Source organism: Colossoma macropomum, unplaced genomic scaffold (assembly GCF_904425465.1).
Source record: "Colossoma macropomum unplaced genomic scaffold, Colossoma_macropomum, whole genome shotgun sequence".
In the NCBI taxonomy this organism is placed as follows: domain Eukaryota; kingdom Metazoa; phylum Chordata; class Actinopteri; order Characiformes; family Serrasalmidae; genus Colossoma; species Colossoma macropomum.
In genome coordinates this window covers 9,068,964-9,088,017 of record NW_023494808.1, presented here as the reverse complement: position 1 = coordinate 9,088,017, position 19,054 = coordinate 9,068,964, and the positions used below count along the sequence as shown (strand labels likewise).

The following is a 19,054-nucleotide window of genomic DNA, read 5'->3' as shown; positions in this document are numbered from 1 at the left end:
ACTGAAACATCGGAACGACTTCATCGGCATTCGATTCCAGGTCCCGTTCGTGCTCTCATCCTGCTCTCGGCGATCAACTCAACAAGCCTGCGTGTTACGGAAGAAGCTCACTAAAGCGGCTGGCTACGGTCTCCAAAACTGACCCCTATTTTAGTGTAAATTTAGTGGATTTAACGCATATTTACATCTTTTTGACCGCCGTGGATCGATCTGGATGGGGACGAGTGTGTTGAGACACCATTAGAGTTCGTGCAGGAGGTTAAAAATAGAGGGAAAAGGTAATTTAACGCTGTTTGTGCCGCTGTAGTTCAGTCACTGGTGCCGGTGCTGTTTGTTTACCTCCGGCTGGTGCGGATTATGGAGTAGTTTACCTAATGTTTCTGACCTGTTGGTGTCATGTTTAAGGCTTTTTATGACAGCTGGACATTTCCAGTACGAGGCTGAAGTCAGCTTCCTGTTCTCCAGCTGCTTGTTCGAATCTCCCCGTTCCACCTTAAATGGTGCAGCAGTTACATTGTGGCCCCTGAGGCTGAGACCGTAACTGCTGCACCATTTAAGGTGGAACGGGAAAATATGAACAAGAAGCTGGCAAAGCTACCCTTAATCTAGTGTGTAGTGAAGGAGATCATAAGTGTTTACATATTTAGCAAAAAGAAAATGATGTTTTTTAGGAAAACAAAATAATTTTAATAACTGCCGGTGATTTTATTAACTTCTTATTCTCCAGGGTATGTTTTGGTTTGTCCATCTGAATTTTCATGATCAAATCATAAGGCAAATTATTCAGTAACTGCATTAAATGAATGTAAATTTTTATTTTATTTTATTTTATTTATTTATTTATTGTAAAAACTCCCCTCAGATTAACAGAACATGTGTTTTATGATCACACATATTGCTATATGCTTACAATTTACTGCTGAAAGCCAGAAATCTCAGACGCTCTTTGTATTATTTTATAAAAATAATGTTTACAGAGCAGATCACTGAAGAGACGCCATCTGCTTATAGTTTATAGCCCAGATTCGTGGAAAAATGGGTCGACTTTCAGTAGACAAAAAAATTGTGAGTTCAGCTTCTTTTATTATAAGGGTTTAAAATGACATCACCCATCTGTTTGACTGGAAAGAAGACAGTTACAGCTCTCATACGACCCCCACCTTCTGAATGCAGCTTATGAAATATGAAAGTTATGAAGAATATGACGAAGTGCGTTTTGGAACCACCGGTGGTTTCAAGGAGCTGAAGAGGTTAAAGACATGATAATGTAGCTGATCATGCTGTAGTTTGGTGTAACAACTCAGTGCCTGCTGTTCAACCTGCTCAACACTCCTATTGTCTTTGTGGTCAGTTTGACCCCATTTCGATGTTAAACGACTCTAAATAAAAGATTGGCGTAATTTTTTGCTTCCTTCATAATTTAATGGGTGCAACTAGGTAAACATAGAATACCACGAATGTTCTGTACGAATTTAGTGCACATGTGTCCTTTGGGGTCAGTTTGATCTCAGGGTGTTTTAGCTGCATAAACGTAGGAAATATCAATATTTTGCACACATTTGTTTTGATTGTTTTGGATGATACTGTGGTCACATAATATGCACTTTTATTATCTTCAGAAAACACCCCTCTGCTTTACTTCATGACCCTAATCTAACGTGACTGCTTAGATATTTCCCAGAGGTTTGGATTGCTGGGGTCAAACTGACCCCAAGGACGACAGATGTTAGTAAATTTGAGGATAACAGGAGGATTGAGATGTTTCTGTCCGCACTATTGAAGTGCTCAGCAAGATTGTGTTGTCAGAATGTCAATAGTAGTTAGGAATGGTTTTGCAAGTAATGATAGTGCAGTGTTTAAAAAAAAAACAGCCATGCAGTTTTTTATAACCACACAATAAAACTCCCAGATGGCTATAAATCGACATATAGAGTAGACGCCATTATTTCACTCTCTCAACAAAGAAAAACAAAAAAAAACAAAACAAAAACCACAGTCCATAGAAAAAGGTGTGGCCATAACACAAGGCCCTACCCTTAAGCTTAATCTATCCTCCTGTCCACTTTACTCTGATGGGCGGCACCCAGGTGCCTAGTTTAAATCGCTGGCAGTGGTTTCGGTGGTGTTCAGAAGAGCACGAGGGAGGTATCAGTGATAGTTTTACATTTACATGCACTTTACTTTGATATTTAATACCATATTTGCATCAATTCAGTAGTTTTCTTGTCAGCGACATTAATGGAGCTGATTATGAAGTGAGCGGTAACTGTGTCTGATCTTAATCTACACCTTTGCTTTCATTTTGTTTTGTTTTTTCATTGTATTTCTGTGGTTATTTTTTAGGTCGTTTGGTTATTTTTTTTATCCAATTAATTTTTATTGTTTGGCCTTTAAAAAAAACTCATTCTAACCGATAACGGTAAACCTATATTATACAGATACAACACTGTAATTATTGTTATTATTACTGTTAGAGTTATTATTATTAGTGGAGTCACGTGTGTGTGTTTATCTTAATTTGTCCTCCAGGTGAAGGTGAATCTGTCCTGTAGGTGAGGATGCAGGAGGCTGTGCAGGGGGGTGGGGATCGAGGCGATGTGGCCCAGCCGCCTGCGAAAGATGGCCCTACCTTGGATATCAGCACCGAGCCAGTAGGTCCCCGAGTGGTGACCTTTGACCTTCTCAACATGGTGGTCTCCTACAAGCGGATGGCCATTTTTTTGGAGCCGGTAACGGACGCGCTGGAGGTGTTGCGCTACCTGCTGGGGTAAGTGAAGAAGACGCTTTGACCAGTATATTGAATTTTGGAATGTTTAAAATTATAAATTGGAATGTTTAGAAGTATATTGGAATTAAAATGTTTAACAATATACTGATATTGGATTGTTCAACTGTATATTGGAATTGGAGTGTTTAACAGTATTCATTGGAATTGGAATGTTTAACAGTATATTTTGGAAATGGAATGTTTAACAGTATATTTTGGAATCGGAATGTTTAACAGTATACTTTGGAATCGGAATGTTGAATAGTATACTTTGGAATCAGAATGTTGAACAGTATACTTTGGAATCGGAATGTTTAACAGTATACTTTGGAATCGGAATGTTTATCAGTATACATTGGAATTGGAACATCAAACAGAACAACAGAACATGCAGTAATAAGAATTGGAATGTGGAACAACAGAATATGCAACAATTAGATTTGGAATGTTTACGACAGAATTCCTAACGTTTGTTTGACGCAGTGTTAACCAGTGTTTGGATTTAGGATGTTTAACAGTATCAATAACAACACTGACAGAATAATGAAAAATAAGAAATAACAGAGTGAAAAGGAGAATTCATGAAGGAAAAAAGGAATAGTTTTATAATTTGTCTAAATAATCATTTAATATTCTTTATAGCCTTTTTTGGACAAGAGTTTTTTTAACACTGAGACTTATAATATTATCATGGATAATAGATGATACTAAATTGTTTATGATGTAGCTAAAGTTTGGCTGCACCTGGTCAGATCACGTTTTGTTGATTTTCTGATTGAAAATAAGTTGAAACATCTTTGGAGAACACACACCTGCACATTTTGAAGCAAATGACTGTTTATTTGTTGAATATAGCAAATTGTGGAAAAAAGATCAAATCTAAAATGTGGCCTGTGCAAAAGTTTTGACACATTTTGTATCATGTTTTATATTTTTAATTTTTAGATTTGCTAGACTCAGCAAATAAATAGACATTGTGCACTAAAATGGCATATTTAAAACTGTTTCCTGTAGAGGATATGTTATATGTGTGTGTGTGTGTGTGTGTGTGTGTGTGTGTGTGTGTGTGTGTGTATTATAGATGGAGAATGCCTCTCTGTTCTCTGCTGTGCTGCCTCCTCCTGAACATCCTCTTCATCACTCTGACTGAAGGTGAGAGGCATACAGATAAAGAAGGAGACCGAGCAGTGATTGATAGCTGAATGCTAATACTAACAACAATGAACACTGATTATGTTGCTCTGGTCTATAATCAGATGGCAGTGAGTGAACGAGCAAATGCATAAGTAGCTCTCTCTCTCTCTCTCCTCTCTCTCTCTCTCTTCTCTCTCTCTCTCTCTCTCTCTCTCTCTCTCTCACTCTCTCTCTCTCACTTTTCAGTGGCTTGGTTCTCCCTGTTCCTGATGGTGGTTACTGTCCCCGCTGTTCTGGGTTACCTTGGCGACCGTTGCCAGGGTGTTGCTAGTGAGACGGCTGTGCAGAAGAAGAAGCATTTCGCGGTTCAGCGCAGAGAACTGCAGACCGTCCACATGAGCCGCCAGGAGGCCATGCTGGAGGTCAAGGGCCTGTGAGTAGAGCGCGAGACGTTTCAGACTATTCACGTCAGCGTTCGGACGTCACGTATTTATCGTTTGGGTTTTTTCGCAGACTTATCTCCCACCTTTACTGGAGCACCCCTCACTTTCTTTCTTCTACTTTGCTTTTCTGTCGATTTTCTTCTCTTTCCTTGTGTTTTGTTACTTTAAAGGGCCCGTATCCTACATTTCTCTTCTATTTTAGTTTTGCCCTTTAACATTTTAAGTGATTTTATCTACCAAAATGGGTCGTGGTTCATTTTTACATTAACATTTTCCTTTTGTTATCCCTCAGAATTAAACAGGCTGTTTTTGTTACTGAGCCTTTAAGACTGATAGATCGTTGCTGTCCGAAAAAGGTGCACTAATTAACTGGAAAGATAGCCTACGTTCACATTACAAGCCTCATTGCTCAAATCTGATTTTTTGCTCAAATCCGATCTCTCTGACTCAATAGTTCACACTCCTTTAGGTGAGTGACTCAAATCTGTCAATAATGTGAACAAACCAGCATCCTGAAATGACCCTCATGAGCACATCCTACTCAGTAATGTCACGTGAATGAATCGCGTGCATCATCAGCAGACAGACTAACGAGCTCTGTCATGTATGCATGTGTATTTAGCTCTATGATTTTCCAAAAGACCAAATAATACATCTTTCCACAATAAACAATACTTCACATCAATATAATGAACAATAAAGGCACTGAGATGTCGTCTTTTACATATTGACAAAGCCAGAATAAGTGATTGACTGTCTCTAGATAGTTACTACAAAAGTCGTTTCAATGTTATGTTTAAATATTATTTCATTTTTATTTTTATTTGTTTATTTTAATATTTTATGTAATTTTTAGCTGGAGAGATTTTATGTACAGGTGTTTCTGTTACTTCTTTAACTTTAATAGTAATTAGGAGGCTGAATGGAGGCTAAGTGGATGTATTGAACTGAATTGGCTCTTGTGGCGTCACAGAAGCAATGAATTCAAAACAGGTTGTTTGTTGTTTGCCGTATTATTTCCACATATGGACTGTATTGACTGACTAGCGAAGGGTACATTTTGACACTTTGACCGTGTTTACATACTACTTCAAACGAGAGTCAGCTAATGGTCATGTGACAGACACTGATGTTAGAAAATAAAGGGAGCTTTAGGTGAGCTGGGTGTGCTTGTGTTGCAGGCTGAAGCGACTGGACGACCTCCTGACCCAGGCATGCGTTTATGCAGAATCTGCCTATAAGATCTTATACTGGGAGAGTCACGCGTCTTCTTCTGTGTGAGTAACACATCCAGCTTCTGATAGTCACTCATCTAATATTGTTAAAGGAAAATTTCACCCATTTTTTACAAATCCTGCATAATTAAATCAAAAAATAATGTCATTCAGAGTGGTTTGGTGTGAAATGCTCCGTTCTGGAGAATCGTACTGAGTCAGAATTGTTCACAGTGGTGGTGATAGGAGCCAGGCGTCCACCTCTAAAAGCTCCCTTAAAGGAAGTTTTTACATTACATTATTGCGAATACGCTGCCTGATGTCCAAGACACTGTTTTATGATAGTTTTGAGAAGATTTTTAGCCCTAAATGTATTTTTCAAAATCCATTCATGGGGGAGGGATACATGCAGGGCGTTACAAGGCAAAATAGTCCTCAAAAAAAACTTACTTTATTAGATTTACCACTATTTTACCATCATCAGCATCACCTCTAAACACTCAGAAGACGTGTGTAGTGTCACTGGTGGTTCTGGATAGTAAATAAAATGGCTGTATTTCTGTTGTAGATGTTGTGACCCTGGGTAGTAAGTTTCTCCATAATGAACCATTTCAGATCAAACCACGCTGAATCAGGTTACATCTCAACGATTCAGTTATACATAAAAATTAGTGGAGTTCCCCTTTAAGTCTAAAATGTAATCTGCACAATACTGTGCAAAATTCAGAGTTGTTCGTTTGATAACACAAGCTGGCAAAATATGGCTGGAATTCCAAATGGCCATGAAGTGTATAAGTTAACTAATTTTTCAGTGACAAGTAAAAATGCAGAAAACCAATATATAAGAAAAACTATTTAACAGAAAATTACCAAAATGCCTCAACAACTAAATATCAAAATTTTCAATATTTAGAGTGTCCATTATTTTGTTATTAGTCCATTATTTACTTTTATTATTTTTCACAACTCCAAAGTTCAATCCTCTGCTCCTCACGATCTAAAGTGATCCTAAACACATTCAGTGATTGAGGTCTGGACTCTGTCTCCTTTTCTCAGTAAGAGCTTCTGCTCTCTACAGCTACACATCCTTTCAGACTCATAGTGCTGAGTGTCTCACAGTGGAAGGATGGACAGAAACTCCTGTGGATGTTTTCAGATCTGAATCCAGAGTGGAGCTTGATTTTCTCCTCTCTCTCAGAGATGAAAGCTTTAAGTGCTGTTTATCTGATGGGGACAGTTTTGGTGTCCCTCAGCTCTTCCAGGTGGTTGTTAGGAGGCACATATTCTCTGTAGCCTTTTATACATTTTTGTACTCCAGTTTTGGAAGCTCTCGTGTTTTCACCTTTTGATGTTCTCCTTGCTGATTTTCTCAGACGTATTTCCTGGAAAATGAATAACTTGAACTCAGTGGTCATTTTGACTGGAAATTGAATAGATCAAGGGTGCTCTCTGACACAGCTGCAGTGTTTGGATGCCAGTCAGGCAAAACTATGCTGTGCCATTCTAAAGTCTCAGGAAAAAACTTTTTAGCCCACCACTAATGTGTGTTTGTGTGTGTGTGTGTGTGTGCGCGTGCACGTGTGTGTGTGCGTGCGTGTGTGTGTGCGTGTGTGTGTGCGCGTGTGTGTGTGTGTGTGTGTGTGTGTGCGCGTGTGTGTGTATGTGTGTGTGTGCGCATGTGTGTGTGCGCATGTGTGTGTGCGCATGTGTGTGTGCGTGCGTGTGTGTGTGTGCGTGTGTGCGTGCGTGCGTGTGTGTGTGTGCGTGTGTGTGCGTGCGTGCGTGTGTGTGTGTGCGTGTGTGCGTGTGTGCGCGTGCGTGTGTGTGTGCGTGCGTGCACAGGTTTTACGGTTTCCTGTTGATGACTGTGTGTTTGCTGTACACCGCTCCTGTGGGTTGGAGTCTGTCTGTGATCAACAGCGCCCTCTTCCTGTGGAACAGAGACTTCTGCAGAGGTCAGTCAGCACAGGCACACAGTTTTCGTTTGAGTGTTCCGCAGAGCCACTTTATCCAGAGGGATTTACTGTGGATTTACGTTTCCGAGTCTCTGTTTCACACGTTCATTTTCATTCTTCTGTGCTTTACTGATACCATTACATTCAGCACTGACTGTTCTCTCGTTCTCCCTCTGCAGTTGTTCTGCAGCTGAAGGAGTTTTTCCACCCGACTCCATCACAGCCGGCAGACGGAGAGACCGAAAAGAGTGAAACAGAACTGGGAAACTTACTGGACCGGACCCCGACTCCCACCAGCCTGGAGGTTAGAGAGAGAGAGAGACAGAGAGAGAGACAGAGAGCAGAAAAAAGTACAGAGACCGAGATAAGCGAGAAAGAGGCAGAGAACAGAAAAAAGAGAGAGAGAGGTAGGGAGAGAAAGGAGAAAGACAAAGGGAGGAATACAGATAGAAAATCGAGAGAGGGTAAGAGAGAGAAAAGAGAGACAGAGAGAGAGAAAGGTAGAAGAAAGGAAGAAAGAAAGGGAGAAAAAGAGGGAGGTAGGAAAAAAGAATGGGGAAAGGGGGAGGGCGAAAGAAAAAAATGGAGAAAGAGAGAAGAGAGAGAAAGTAGGGAAAGAAGGAAAGAAAGGAGAGAGAGAGATGGAGAATGAAAGAAAGAAAGAAAAAATAAAGAAAGGGAGGAAGGAAAAAAGAATAAGGAGAGAGGGGGAATGTGAAAGAAAGAAAAAAAGAAATGGAGAAAAAGGGAAAGGCGAGGGAGGGAGAAAGAAGGGAAAGGAGGACAGAAAGAAAGAAAGAAGGAAAGAAAGAAAAAGAAACAGAAATAAATGGAGAAAAACAGAAAGGCGAGAGAAGGAGAAAGAAGGGAACAAAGGAAAGAAAGGAGAGAGATGGAGAAAGGAAGAAGAAAGAAATGGAGAAAAAGAGAAAGGAGCGAGAGGGAAATGGCGGGAAAGAAGGAAAGAAAGGAGAGGGAGATGGAGAAAGAAAGAAGAAAAAGAAAGAAAGGGAGAAGAAGGGAGGTAGGAGAAAAGAATGGGAAGAGGCAGAAGGTGAAAGAAAGAAACAAGAAAGGGGAAAAAAGAAAGGAGAGAGAGAAAGAGGAGAAGAGAAGAAAGAGAATGAGAATGAAGGAGCAGAGAGAGAGGGAGAAGGAAAGAGAAGATAGAGGGAGAGAGAACGAGTGAGTGAGTCTGTTCTGTTCTCTCTGCAGGATCTCTCACCAGGTAGTGTAGAGGAGGCTGAGGAGGCGGAGCCTGACGAGGAGTTTAAAGACGCCATAGAGGTAAAGACTGATCCGCCTCTCTCTCTCTCTCTCTCTATCTCTCTCTCTCTCTTCTCTTCTCTCTCTCTCTCTCTGTCTCTCTCTCTATCTCTCTCTCTCTCTGTCTCTCTCTCTCTGTCTCTCTATCTCTCTCTGTCTATCTCTCTCTCTATCTCTCTATCTCTCTCTCTGTCTATCTATCTCTCTATCTCTCTCTCTCTGTCTCTCTCTATCTCCATCTCTCTCTCTTTCTGTCTCTCTCTGTCTCTCTATCTCTGTCTCTCTCTCTCTCTGTCTCTCTCTCTCTCTCTCTCTGTCTCTCTCTCTCTCTCTATCTCTCTATCTCTGTCTCTGTCTCTCTCTCTCTCGTTTTGCTCTGTTTTTACTGTATCTGACTTGTTCTCCTGTCTCTGCTGTCTGGCTGCATAAGGAAAACCAGTTGGCACTGCAGGTGAGTAGCTCCCTCTGGAGGACTGGAGGAGCACTACAACCTGTGTTTTAGTGATTCGGTTTACACAACCATCTAATGTTTAACAACAAAGAGTAATGCATTTATAGATTATAGGTAGCTCTGATCAATCGCTTCTCACCACCAATCACCAATAGATAAGTAGCTACTAACCACCATCCCACCGAGGTCCTAATGAAGTATGGAGAGTGTAGGAAAATCTCCATTTTCAAAATAATTGAATAAAATGTGCCTTCTAAATAAATCAGCAGTCAGTAGTTTGTATGATGATAATAACAATAAGCATTCGAGTCTTTAAATGCAGTATCAGTGTAACCAGTGAGAACATAAACAAACTAGGAATCTATCAGATAAAAGTCTTCAACTGCAAAATGAGTGGCTACATCACTTGCTTTCAGTGTAAATCCAGTTTTTTAGGTTTTATTGGATAGTTTAATATGATATTCTCTGACGTTCGCAGTCGGTTTGGGCAGCTTTGTTGATTTTAATAAGAGCGTTCCAGTTTTGCCTTTATCGCTCATTTGCTATGAGCCTTTATATGCATTTTAATTCATGTCATGTTTATTTGGTGAGTCCAAACATCCGCAAACGAGACCACATTAATTTAATTATATCTGAAAATAAACTACAGAATCTTGAAAATTTTTAACAAAGAAGTGTCAATTTAATTAACAGTTTAACTGAAGAATAAATATCTGCGCTATTTCTAGGTCACTTTTCAAATTGAAGCAAATTTGTTTTCAGACGATTTTTATGTGGATAATCAAATACTAAGAAATACCGAAATTAATATAAACATTAAATCAGATTGTTATGTGTTTATATTATTTGTAATGAAAAATGTATTAAATTAAAAAGGGATGCAAAATAAAAGCATTTTCACCAGTAGTCTCAGACTTTTAGACCCCACTGTATATTTTTGGCCTGTCAAAGAAGTCAAATAATGCAACTGATTTTATTCTTTATGCTGTTAGTCGCAATTAAATTGACCATATTTGACGATAAAGAGTATTTTTTCATAATAAAAAAGTGGATTTTGTTACAGTTTAATTCAGTAACATTGCATAAATTAGGTAAACAAATAGGTGAACACAGTTTTCAGATTTCGCAGTGAGAGCATCAGCATCTGCATGTTCCACTGAGTGTACACGTCATATACCAACTCCTGTTTGATTATAGCCTCTCGCTCTTGTACTGTTATGTTGTATCAAGGGAAACTTTCCTTTTTGCTGTTGCTTTTGTTAGTTTTCTGCTCATGTTGTATCCATAGTTCTCCTGCGAGCACTGTCCAGTGTAACCTGCTGAATCAGTGATATAAAAAGCTTCAGCAGTATTTTTAATATTATTATTGAGATCTTCTGCAAGGCTTCCTAGTCCAGTAATGTGTTCTATTTTGTCCTTGAGGGGCTCTGCAAGGTTCAGTTACATTTATTTTTATTGTTTGGCCTTTTTTACTAATCTCTAATAATTATTAATCATGAAAACAATCAGTAGATTCCCGGATTGCTAATGTGATTGATAGTGACGGCCGTAGATTAGATGATTAGTTTAGGTCTGGATGAGTGAGTGTGTGTGTGTTTAAGTAGCTCACCTCTTTGCTTTGCTCTCAAAGGAAACTCAGCTGGCTTTTGTGGTGAGTAGCAGACGAGATTTGAGTGAACTGAGTTAACGGTCACTTCCATTCACGTAAATGAGCAAGAAAACCCTGCACTCTCGCATGGTGGGAGCTTGTGTAAAGGCCTAATCACACCAAGTCTGACCAAAAAAACAAAGATGCGATTTTACTGCAGTGGAAGCTTCACATCAAGTGCGTTTCCCACTTTGAGAATCTGGGAAGAAGGAGAGAAATGCTGAAAACAGGTTTTAGGTATTCACTGGCAGACTTTCCACTGTGGTCCACTGTATCATTTCATTAACCTCTGCACTTCTATAGTCGGCGCATTGCTCGTCTTAGTTAAGTTTTAGTGCTCTGCTAGAAGCAAAATGAGCTGTTCTGCTGCCATCATGATGCATATTTGATTGGACAGCAACCAAGACAGTGGAGCTCTGACTGGTCGGTCTGAATTTAACAATTCCGGTACAACCAGCCATGAGCACAGGAGGGACTTGAGCTACTGCCCTTAGAACGTATGAGTGGCCTAATAATGTTTTATATTATCGCCACCATTCGTCAAGATTCGCTTCAGAGAGATGAGGTTCAGCCTCTCTCCCCAGTGATAAAGCTTGTGGGCTCTACAAGATTTGTCAAGTCAAGGATTATTTATATAGCACTTTTTAGAGCAGGTGTTGTCACAAAGCAGCTTTACAGAAAAATCCGGGTCCAAGCCCCCATGAGTGACAAGGAAAAACTCCCTAGAAGCAGGAGGAAGAAACCTTGAGGAGAACCAAGACTCAAAAGGGGAACCCATCCTTCTCTGGTCCACACCAGATAGCATACAATGACAGCAGAGAATGAGATTTGATCATTAGTAACATACAAAAAAGGGGGAAAAGCAGGAGTAGCAATGTCTATGATTAAAAATGCAGCAGTATCATCAATGGGATCAGTTCATGCTGGTGAGGTTTGCCCAGCGTTGTACAGCAGGAAGCTCCATGGTGGTCAAACCGGTCCAGAAGGCTGGCGAGTGGTGGGCACCTGATCAAGGCAGAAGAAACAACAGCATCAGACACACAGGATGGGCAGCTGTTCAACTCAGCAAAGGAAATTCGTCCCTTTTGGGCGCCCCCTCTGGTGCAGTTTGGTCTTTTTTTGGTCCGTACTGCACCTCATTAAATTCGATTAAGTTTAGTTCATGTTTATGTGGTCTTTTTTTTTGATGTGAAGGTTTTTCTCGTCCATGAAAGTCAGACTTGGTGTGAATAGGCCTTAAGTGTGTGTGTGTGTGTGTGTGTGTGTGTGTGTGTGTGTGTGTGTGTTCTCACCTGCACGTGAGTATTATGACTGTTCTGTGCATGTCCTCTCCTTTATATACAGGAAATGTGACTAGAATGCCCATGTTTGCGGTTGTTATCCAGCGTGCGAGTTGTCTGTCATGTGCATGTGTTTTTGTTTGTCTGAACACCTTTCATGTGTATAAAGATGTTTTGTAAAGCTTCTCCAACCCACCAGCAGTTGTTGAGCAAGAACACATTTGTGGGCGGAGCCTGGATAGATCAATGTCATGTGTAACTGCCCCATTTTGAATATAGGTGTTGCCTGCAGTAATCGGGCTGACCAAAGCCCTGTGGAGACGCATGGCTCATAAGGTGCCCCTCCCACTCCGTCAGTCATTTGTTCCGGGTGTTCTAACCACGCCTCTTCTAACCTTTCCTCGTTCCCTTATTGGCTAAAACTCACAATGATGTCACAGTGGTGGTGGCCTGGTGACCCGTCAGTACTGGGTTCTAATTGATTCCCACGTTCTCCCTCTTCGGGGTTGAGTTAATTCCAGGGGTTGTACTGTTACATGGGTTTGTATAGTAAACTAAGTCAATCCTAACAGCCAGTGGTACCATATTTGATGGGCTGAGGTGTTTTTGAAAAGCATTTTTCAACCTAATCTCTATTTTTGTGTCTGTATTGTGCAATAAAATACTGCAGACAGTAGCGTCAGAATGTTTCCCTGTGCTTAGAAAAAGAACAGAAACACAGTAATGATAGAAGCCAGTGGGCAGATGCTGAAGCAGCTGCCTCTTAGCTTGCATTGTAGCTGTGTGGTTTATGGGTTCTCTTACGAAGTACAGGAAAACGTGAAAGTTATTGTCACACGCACAATACAGATACATCAGACAGAGCTTTGGTTGAAAAACGCTTGATTTGACTCAATCTCTCAGTAAGAGGAACCTCCACACAGTCTTTGGTTGAACCTTCTAATTTGGGTGCATGTTGTTTGTGCAAACGGTATTAAAGGAGTAGTTTGGCAGAAAAACATCTACGTAGTTGATCGATCAACACATGTTTGGTGTCTGAATTTTGTTCTTTAGTTTTGCACCGGAGCTGCAAGGCTCGTGTAGCTAATAAGTACCATTATGTTGGCGTATAATCCTCCTTTACTTGTTAGCTATCTTAGCCTCATAGCCCCATGTCCAAGACCAAAAAAGCAAGCTTCGCACACCAAACATGACCCACTATGGTAAAACGTGTGATTTTCACCAAACGATCACTTACTTGTTGACAAAATTAGCCGTTAACTTAAAGTCGTTGGACATTCGCCTGTAGACTTTATTCTCGAGCCACTAAGAGGTCAGTGTGTGGGTTTCTCGGTACTAAAGACTAACCAAAGACTGCTCCAAAGCGGACCGCGTTTATTGTTTGGAGAGCTAGTCTGGATGTGGGTGCAGTTTGACTTTTTTCATTATAAATGGTGAAAATGGCCCTCTAGTGTGAACTGCACTGCCTGAGATAGTGAATTAATTCTTTCTGTGCCTCCATCTCTCTCTCTCTCTCTCTCTCTCTCGCTCTCTCTCTCTCTCGCTCTCTCTCACTCTAGGATGATGAGGAGGTGTCTGTGGGCAGTGCTGACTATGACTCCGTATCTGATAACGGCTTGTTGAGCAGGAACGAGCCCATACGCAGCAAAGTATCCAAACTAACAGAGAAGCTCCGCAAGCGTGTGCCCACCAACCCCACCGGTCAGAATTCCTCCTGCTTTTTTGAAATAAAAGAGTTTGATGAAGTGTGTAAACATTGTTACGAATGAGTTTCAAAAAGTGCCTTTCACTCCCCGGCTATGACGCATCATATGTGGGTAAAAAATGAAATGTAGGGGATGATACGGTGGCCGACAAGACTCTATTCGTAGAACAATTAAAACACTTTGCAAATTCGTAAATGTGCTGCAGACACTTTCATCAAAATGACGAAACCTGAACTACATTTTACAAACGCATAAAGAAAACACAGGCAACTTCAGAAACGCTGCAAAGACAGTCACAACACAACGGAAAGACCCACAGGGCTCAAAGTGGATGGGATATCTATGAAACCACTGACAGAAGTAGATAAGACTACGGACACTTGGACACTCATGTACCAAGTTCGAATTTTCTTGTTCCACCTTAAATGGTGCAGGAGTTACATTCTGGCGCTTCAGGCATCAGAACTGCTGGACTATTTAAGACGGAACGGGAAATTTAGCTAACTAGCTACTGAGACATTAGCATACTATTAGCAATTTTCTATGCTTGTTATGGAGAAAATGACCATAATACATCTGAAATGACATGTAGATGTAATGCGTGAATTAGCCATGACTAAAATTGCTTAAATTGGTTTAAAATGGTAAAAAAATTACAGATGTGTTGATTCACTAATTGAATTAATTGAATTAAGTTGATTCCCTTGTTGAATGAGTGAGAGTACATTCTTCACTCATCATACCGTATCAGTCTGAAACATTTTATGCTTTTCTACTGTTCCATCTTAATATCTCTCTCTCTCTCTCTCCCTCTCCCTATCTCTCTCTCTCTCTCTCTCTCTCTCTCTGTGTAGGTAACTGCTCGAGCTGTGCTGCAGCGTTCTCTGTGTTGAAGAAGAGGGTAAGCCTTCATATGAATATGAATGGCCGTATGGATGCTGCTGTCATATTAATGTTGCTCTAACATTGTTAACGTGTTGTTTGCATGTTTTTCAGAGGTACTGCACTAACTGTGGCGTTAGCTTCTGTTCTCGCTGCTGCTCCTACAAAGTGTTCAAGTCCAGTATGGGAGCCACAGGTGAGACCAGCATCAATAATATGTTGCTCCTGTTCTACCATTAGTTATTCAGTACTGGGTAGAAGTCAGAGAGCACTCTTCATTTATTTCAGTTCCAGTAAAGCAGCTGTTCCAAGTTATTCATTTTCAGACATGGTTTCTGTGGGGATTAGATATAAAATAGTCCACTTACATCAGGAAGGAGAAAGTCAAAATAAAATAGTAAAAAAAAAAACAGGAGTTTACAAAACTGGAGTTATAGATTAAAAAGAAAATGAGACTCCTAACAACCACCTGCAAGACCTGATAGACACCAAAACTGTCCCCATCAGATAAACAGCACTTAAAGCTTTCATCTCTGAGAGAGAGGAGAAAATCAAGCTCCACTCTGGATTCAGATCTGAAAAAATCCACAGGAGTTTCTGTCCATCCTTCCACTGTGAGACACTCAGCACTATGAGTCTGAAAGGGTGTGTAGCTGTTAAGAAGCCCTCAGTAGCCGCGTTTACATGCAGCCTGGTAATCTGTTAATAGTGCAACTAATAGCTCAATCGGAATAGAATACATCCATGTAGACACCTCAGTCGGAGTAGTCTAGTCTGATTGAGGCCATTCGTAATACAATTTCTATCCAATTGGACGAGGTGGGTAATCCTGTAAATAATCCATTAAACAGAAGAATAATAACCATGTAAATGCCTGTATCTGATTACATTTCCAATCAGAAAGTTTAAGTATGTTCTGATCATGTGCGTCACGTCATAGCAAAGTTTATAGCGTTCAACATGGCGGAGCAGAAACTGGTCTGCTGATGTGATGGTGGTGTGTTAGTGTGTGTTGTGCTGGTCTGAGCGGATCAGACACAGCAGTGCTGCTGGAGTTTGAAACACCTCAGTGTCACTGCTGGACTGAGAATAGTCCACCAACCAAAAACATCCAGCCAACAGCGTCCTGTGGGCAGCGTCCTGTGACCACTGATGAAGGACTAGAGGATGACCAACACAAACTGTGCAGCAGCAGATGAGCTATCGTCTCTGACTTCACATCTACAAGGTGGACTGACAAGGTAGGAGTGTCTAATAGAGTGGACAGTGAGTGGACACAGTGTTTAAAAACTCCAGCAGCACTGCTGTGTCTGATCCACTCGTACCAGCACAACACACATTAACACACCACCACCACGTCAGTGTTACTGCAGTGCTGAGAATGATCCACCACCCAAATAGTACCTGTTCTGTGAGGGTCCATGGGGGTCCTGACCACTGAAGAACAGGGTAAAAGGGGGCTAACAAAGTATACAGAGAAACAGATGGACTGTAGTCTGTAACTGTAGAACTACAAAGTACACCTATATAGTAAGTGGAGCTGACAAAATGGACAATGAGCATAGAAACAAGGAGGTGGTCATAATGTTATGCCTGATCGGTGTGTATATCAATATTTGTTGTGTATGTTGTGTTTTTCTCTCTCTTTAGCTCCAGAGGCACAGAGAGAGACAGTGTTTGTGTGTGCTATGTGTAACGCCGCACTCAGCAGCAAGTAGGACCTGCGTCCCATAATAATAACCCATTCCCTCCATCGTACCTCGGCAAAAATCTCCTCAGCAACAGGAGCTGCGGGTGGAGCCTGACGTGCTCCAGTTCCGGAGGTTAATGTCTTTTAGTCCCAAGTTGCTAAAACTGAGCTTTTTTGCTTCCTGCCTCCAACATGCCCCGTCTCCCCTCTTCCTTATATATTCCTCAGAAAGTTCACCAACATTACTGCCATGGCTGCTTTCGCTATTGTGGCAGCAGAAGCTTCAGCGAGTCACTCCATCAGGCCCTGTGAAAACATGACGGTTAGTATGCTCTCTTTGGTGAATCCAGGTATCATCTTGGGGCGGTTACGCTGCTGTTTTAGCAGTACTTGAACTGGACTTTTAGTTTAGGGTGAAGCCCAATAGGAGTATAAGGCTTCTCAAAGCAGGTGGCCTCAAACTGGACTCTGGTTTGGTGACGACTGGACCTACTGGACACTTCAAAAGCCCTTTTAATTCATCCCGAAGACCAAAACCCGCATTACTTACTCTTATCACATCATCTACATCATCTACATCATCGTCTATGTGACGTCATGTTTGTGGAATCATCAGCTACTACTGTGACATCACCTTCCAGGATCATCAGCCGCCATTGTGACACGGTGTTCCGTGATCTGCAGCAGTTATGACATCATTGCCTGTCAGAACCATTGTGACGTCATCTGCTGTGAGGATTCCAAGGACTGTTCCTCAAACCAGGGTCTTAACTGTTCAAGCAGCTGCACTGTATTTATTTGAAGGTCTACGTTTGACACAGTTCTGAAGCAGAACTTGGAGGGAGAGAAGTTGTAAGAGACACTGTGTCTGTTACAAAGATTCTCCTTCTAACAGATTTGAGATTTTGAATACTCTCGGATTGGCCTCCTGCTTGTCCTGTAATCATATTTACAGAGCGTCTAAAATACAGCCTTTATTTTCAAATGAGGCGGTTCTACGTCATTGATCTTACGGTGAGAAATCGCAACCCAAGATATCATTTTTATTAGATGTACTCTGTACTGTACTGATCATATGACTGGCTGTTGATTGGTGGTTATTATTGCAGCCAATCAGGGCTGCCTGTGAAGATCATGGCTCATCACCAAGCCTGGCACTTTAGAGTCATCATGATTTTGGTGAAATCAGGTCCTTGTGTAAGGTTGATCTTATCAATATTCATTCAGTCACTCTCAATGAATTCTTCCTTCTAAAGCTGCTCTCTTTGTTCTGATCACTCATATCAACATGTTTTATTTAGATGCACACAAATGGGGGAATAGTTGTGTTTTCTCATATTTTACCTTCTTTGTTTGGTTTTATTTTGCGTCTGTCTAATTTAACGTCCTGTTTGTTGTTTTAAGCAGGAGCTGAATGTAAGACTTCACATATTTTACCTGTCATTGTTTTGGTGTGACCACTGTACTGTAATGCAACTGTATTAAAACCATCTACAACCGCGAATCAAGTGATTTCCGGGTTCGGCAGATCTGTGGTCCGATTCTGCAGCTGTAGCTTGTGTGCTGTGTCATCGGTTCTGTAAACATTTACAGTAATAAACCTCTTTACTGTGGAAACTTTGTTTACTCTGAATGTGTAGATAAACGTTCGCCATCCAAAAAGATTTCAGAAATCAGACTGACATCCACTTCGGTGTTTAGAATAATGAAGTCACTTCTCAGAAAATTCAGTTCTTTGCCTAATTTGTATGACTAAATGTAAATACATGCCCATCACAGCCTGTTTACGCCCCTTAAAGGGCCCCTGTGATGGAGAACGGAGTTTGAAGTAATATGTAAACATGATCAAAGCTTCAAAGTGCATCATTCACTACTCCAGTCCATACACGCTTATATGGAAACTATGCCGCAAACAGCTCGTTATGAATTTGTTGCTTCTGTGATGTAATTTACTTTGGCCCAATCCCGTTTCTTATTTTTACCCCTACCCCTTTGTTTTCGAGTGTCACTCTAACCCCTTGGAACTGAGTTACTTGGGGTAGTGGTTGAAATCTTCCCTCTGAAATGGGACCCTCAAATAAAAAGAGCATTACTTCATTAACAGCTACTAGCGCTGCTCTGTAGGCGACCCTGCCAGTCTGCAGTGACAGCAGAGGAGGGTGAAGTTCAGCTCCTCACTGCTGGCTTTAGTTACATTCAGTGCTTCATATGCTTTTAAAGAGGGGGACAATTATTTATTATCACCCACCCCTAATGCTTCAGTGATATGAAGTCGGATATTTGCCAGATTCTCATTCTAATTTTCCTGTTCTGACGGGAAATTTAGCCAGCTAGCTACCGAGACATCAGCTACTACTAGCGATTTTTTTTATGCTTGTTTTGAAGAAAAGGACCATAATACACTGAAACGACATCACACTAAGGTAATATGATGGTTATAATTTTTAAACAGAGAAAATTTTCACATTTGTGGGTTTCTTTGGTCGCTTGTTCAGCCATCTTGCTGTTTTTTTCATTTTTTTCCCCATATTACTCTGTTTGGAGTCTGAAAAACCTCCGTTTGGAGGGCCGTGTAGTCCTAACACTTCGCCCTACCCCTCTATCTCAACAAAGATCGG

At 41.0% G+C, this 19,054-nt stretch overlaps 1 protein-coding gene across 4 annotated transcripts; it reads left to right on the top strand.

Annotated features, from left to right (window-relative positions):
* The first annotated feature begins 94 nt into the window (after positions 1-94).
* On the top strand, positions 95-17,316 carry zfyve27 (zinc finger, FYVE domain containing 27). 4 transcript variants are annotated; one of them, XM_036557398.1, is made up of 14 exons: positions 95-278; positions 2,530-2,767; positions 3,849-3,919; positions 4,148-4,334; positions 5,526-5,621; positions 7,401-7,513; positions 7,693-7,817; positions 8,729-8,800; positions 9,210-9,230; positions 10,861-10,881; positions 13,718-13,859; positions 14,719-14,765; positions 14,861-14,942; positions 16,397-17,316. In XM_036557398.1, exons 2-14 carry the CDS (start codon positions 2,559-2,561, stop codon positions 16,462-16,464), a joined length of 1,254 nt encoding a protein of 417 aa, XP_036413291.1. In that variant the 5' UTR covers positions 95-278; positions 2,530-2,558; the 3' UTR covers positions 16,465-17,316. The 4 variants fall into 4 exon arrangements, with proteins under 4 accessions (XP_036413291.1, XP_036413290.1, XP_036413292.1 ...); XM_036557397.1 differs by lacking the exons at positions 9,210-9,230; positions 10,861-10,881 and adding an exon at positions 12,438-12,494; XM_036557399.1 differs by lacking the exon at positions 9,210-9,230.
* Positions 17,317-19,054: the final 1,738 nt, after the last annotated feature.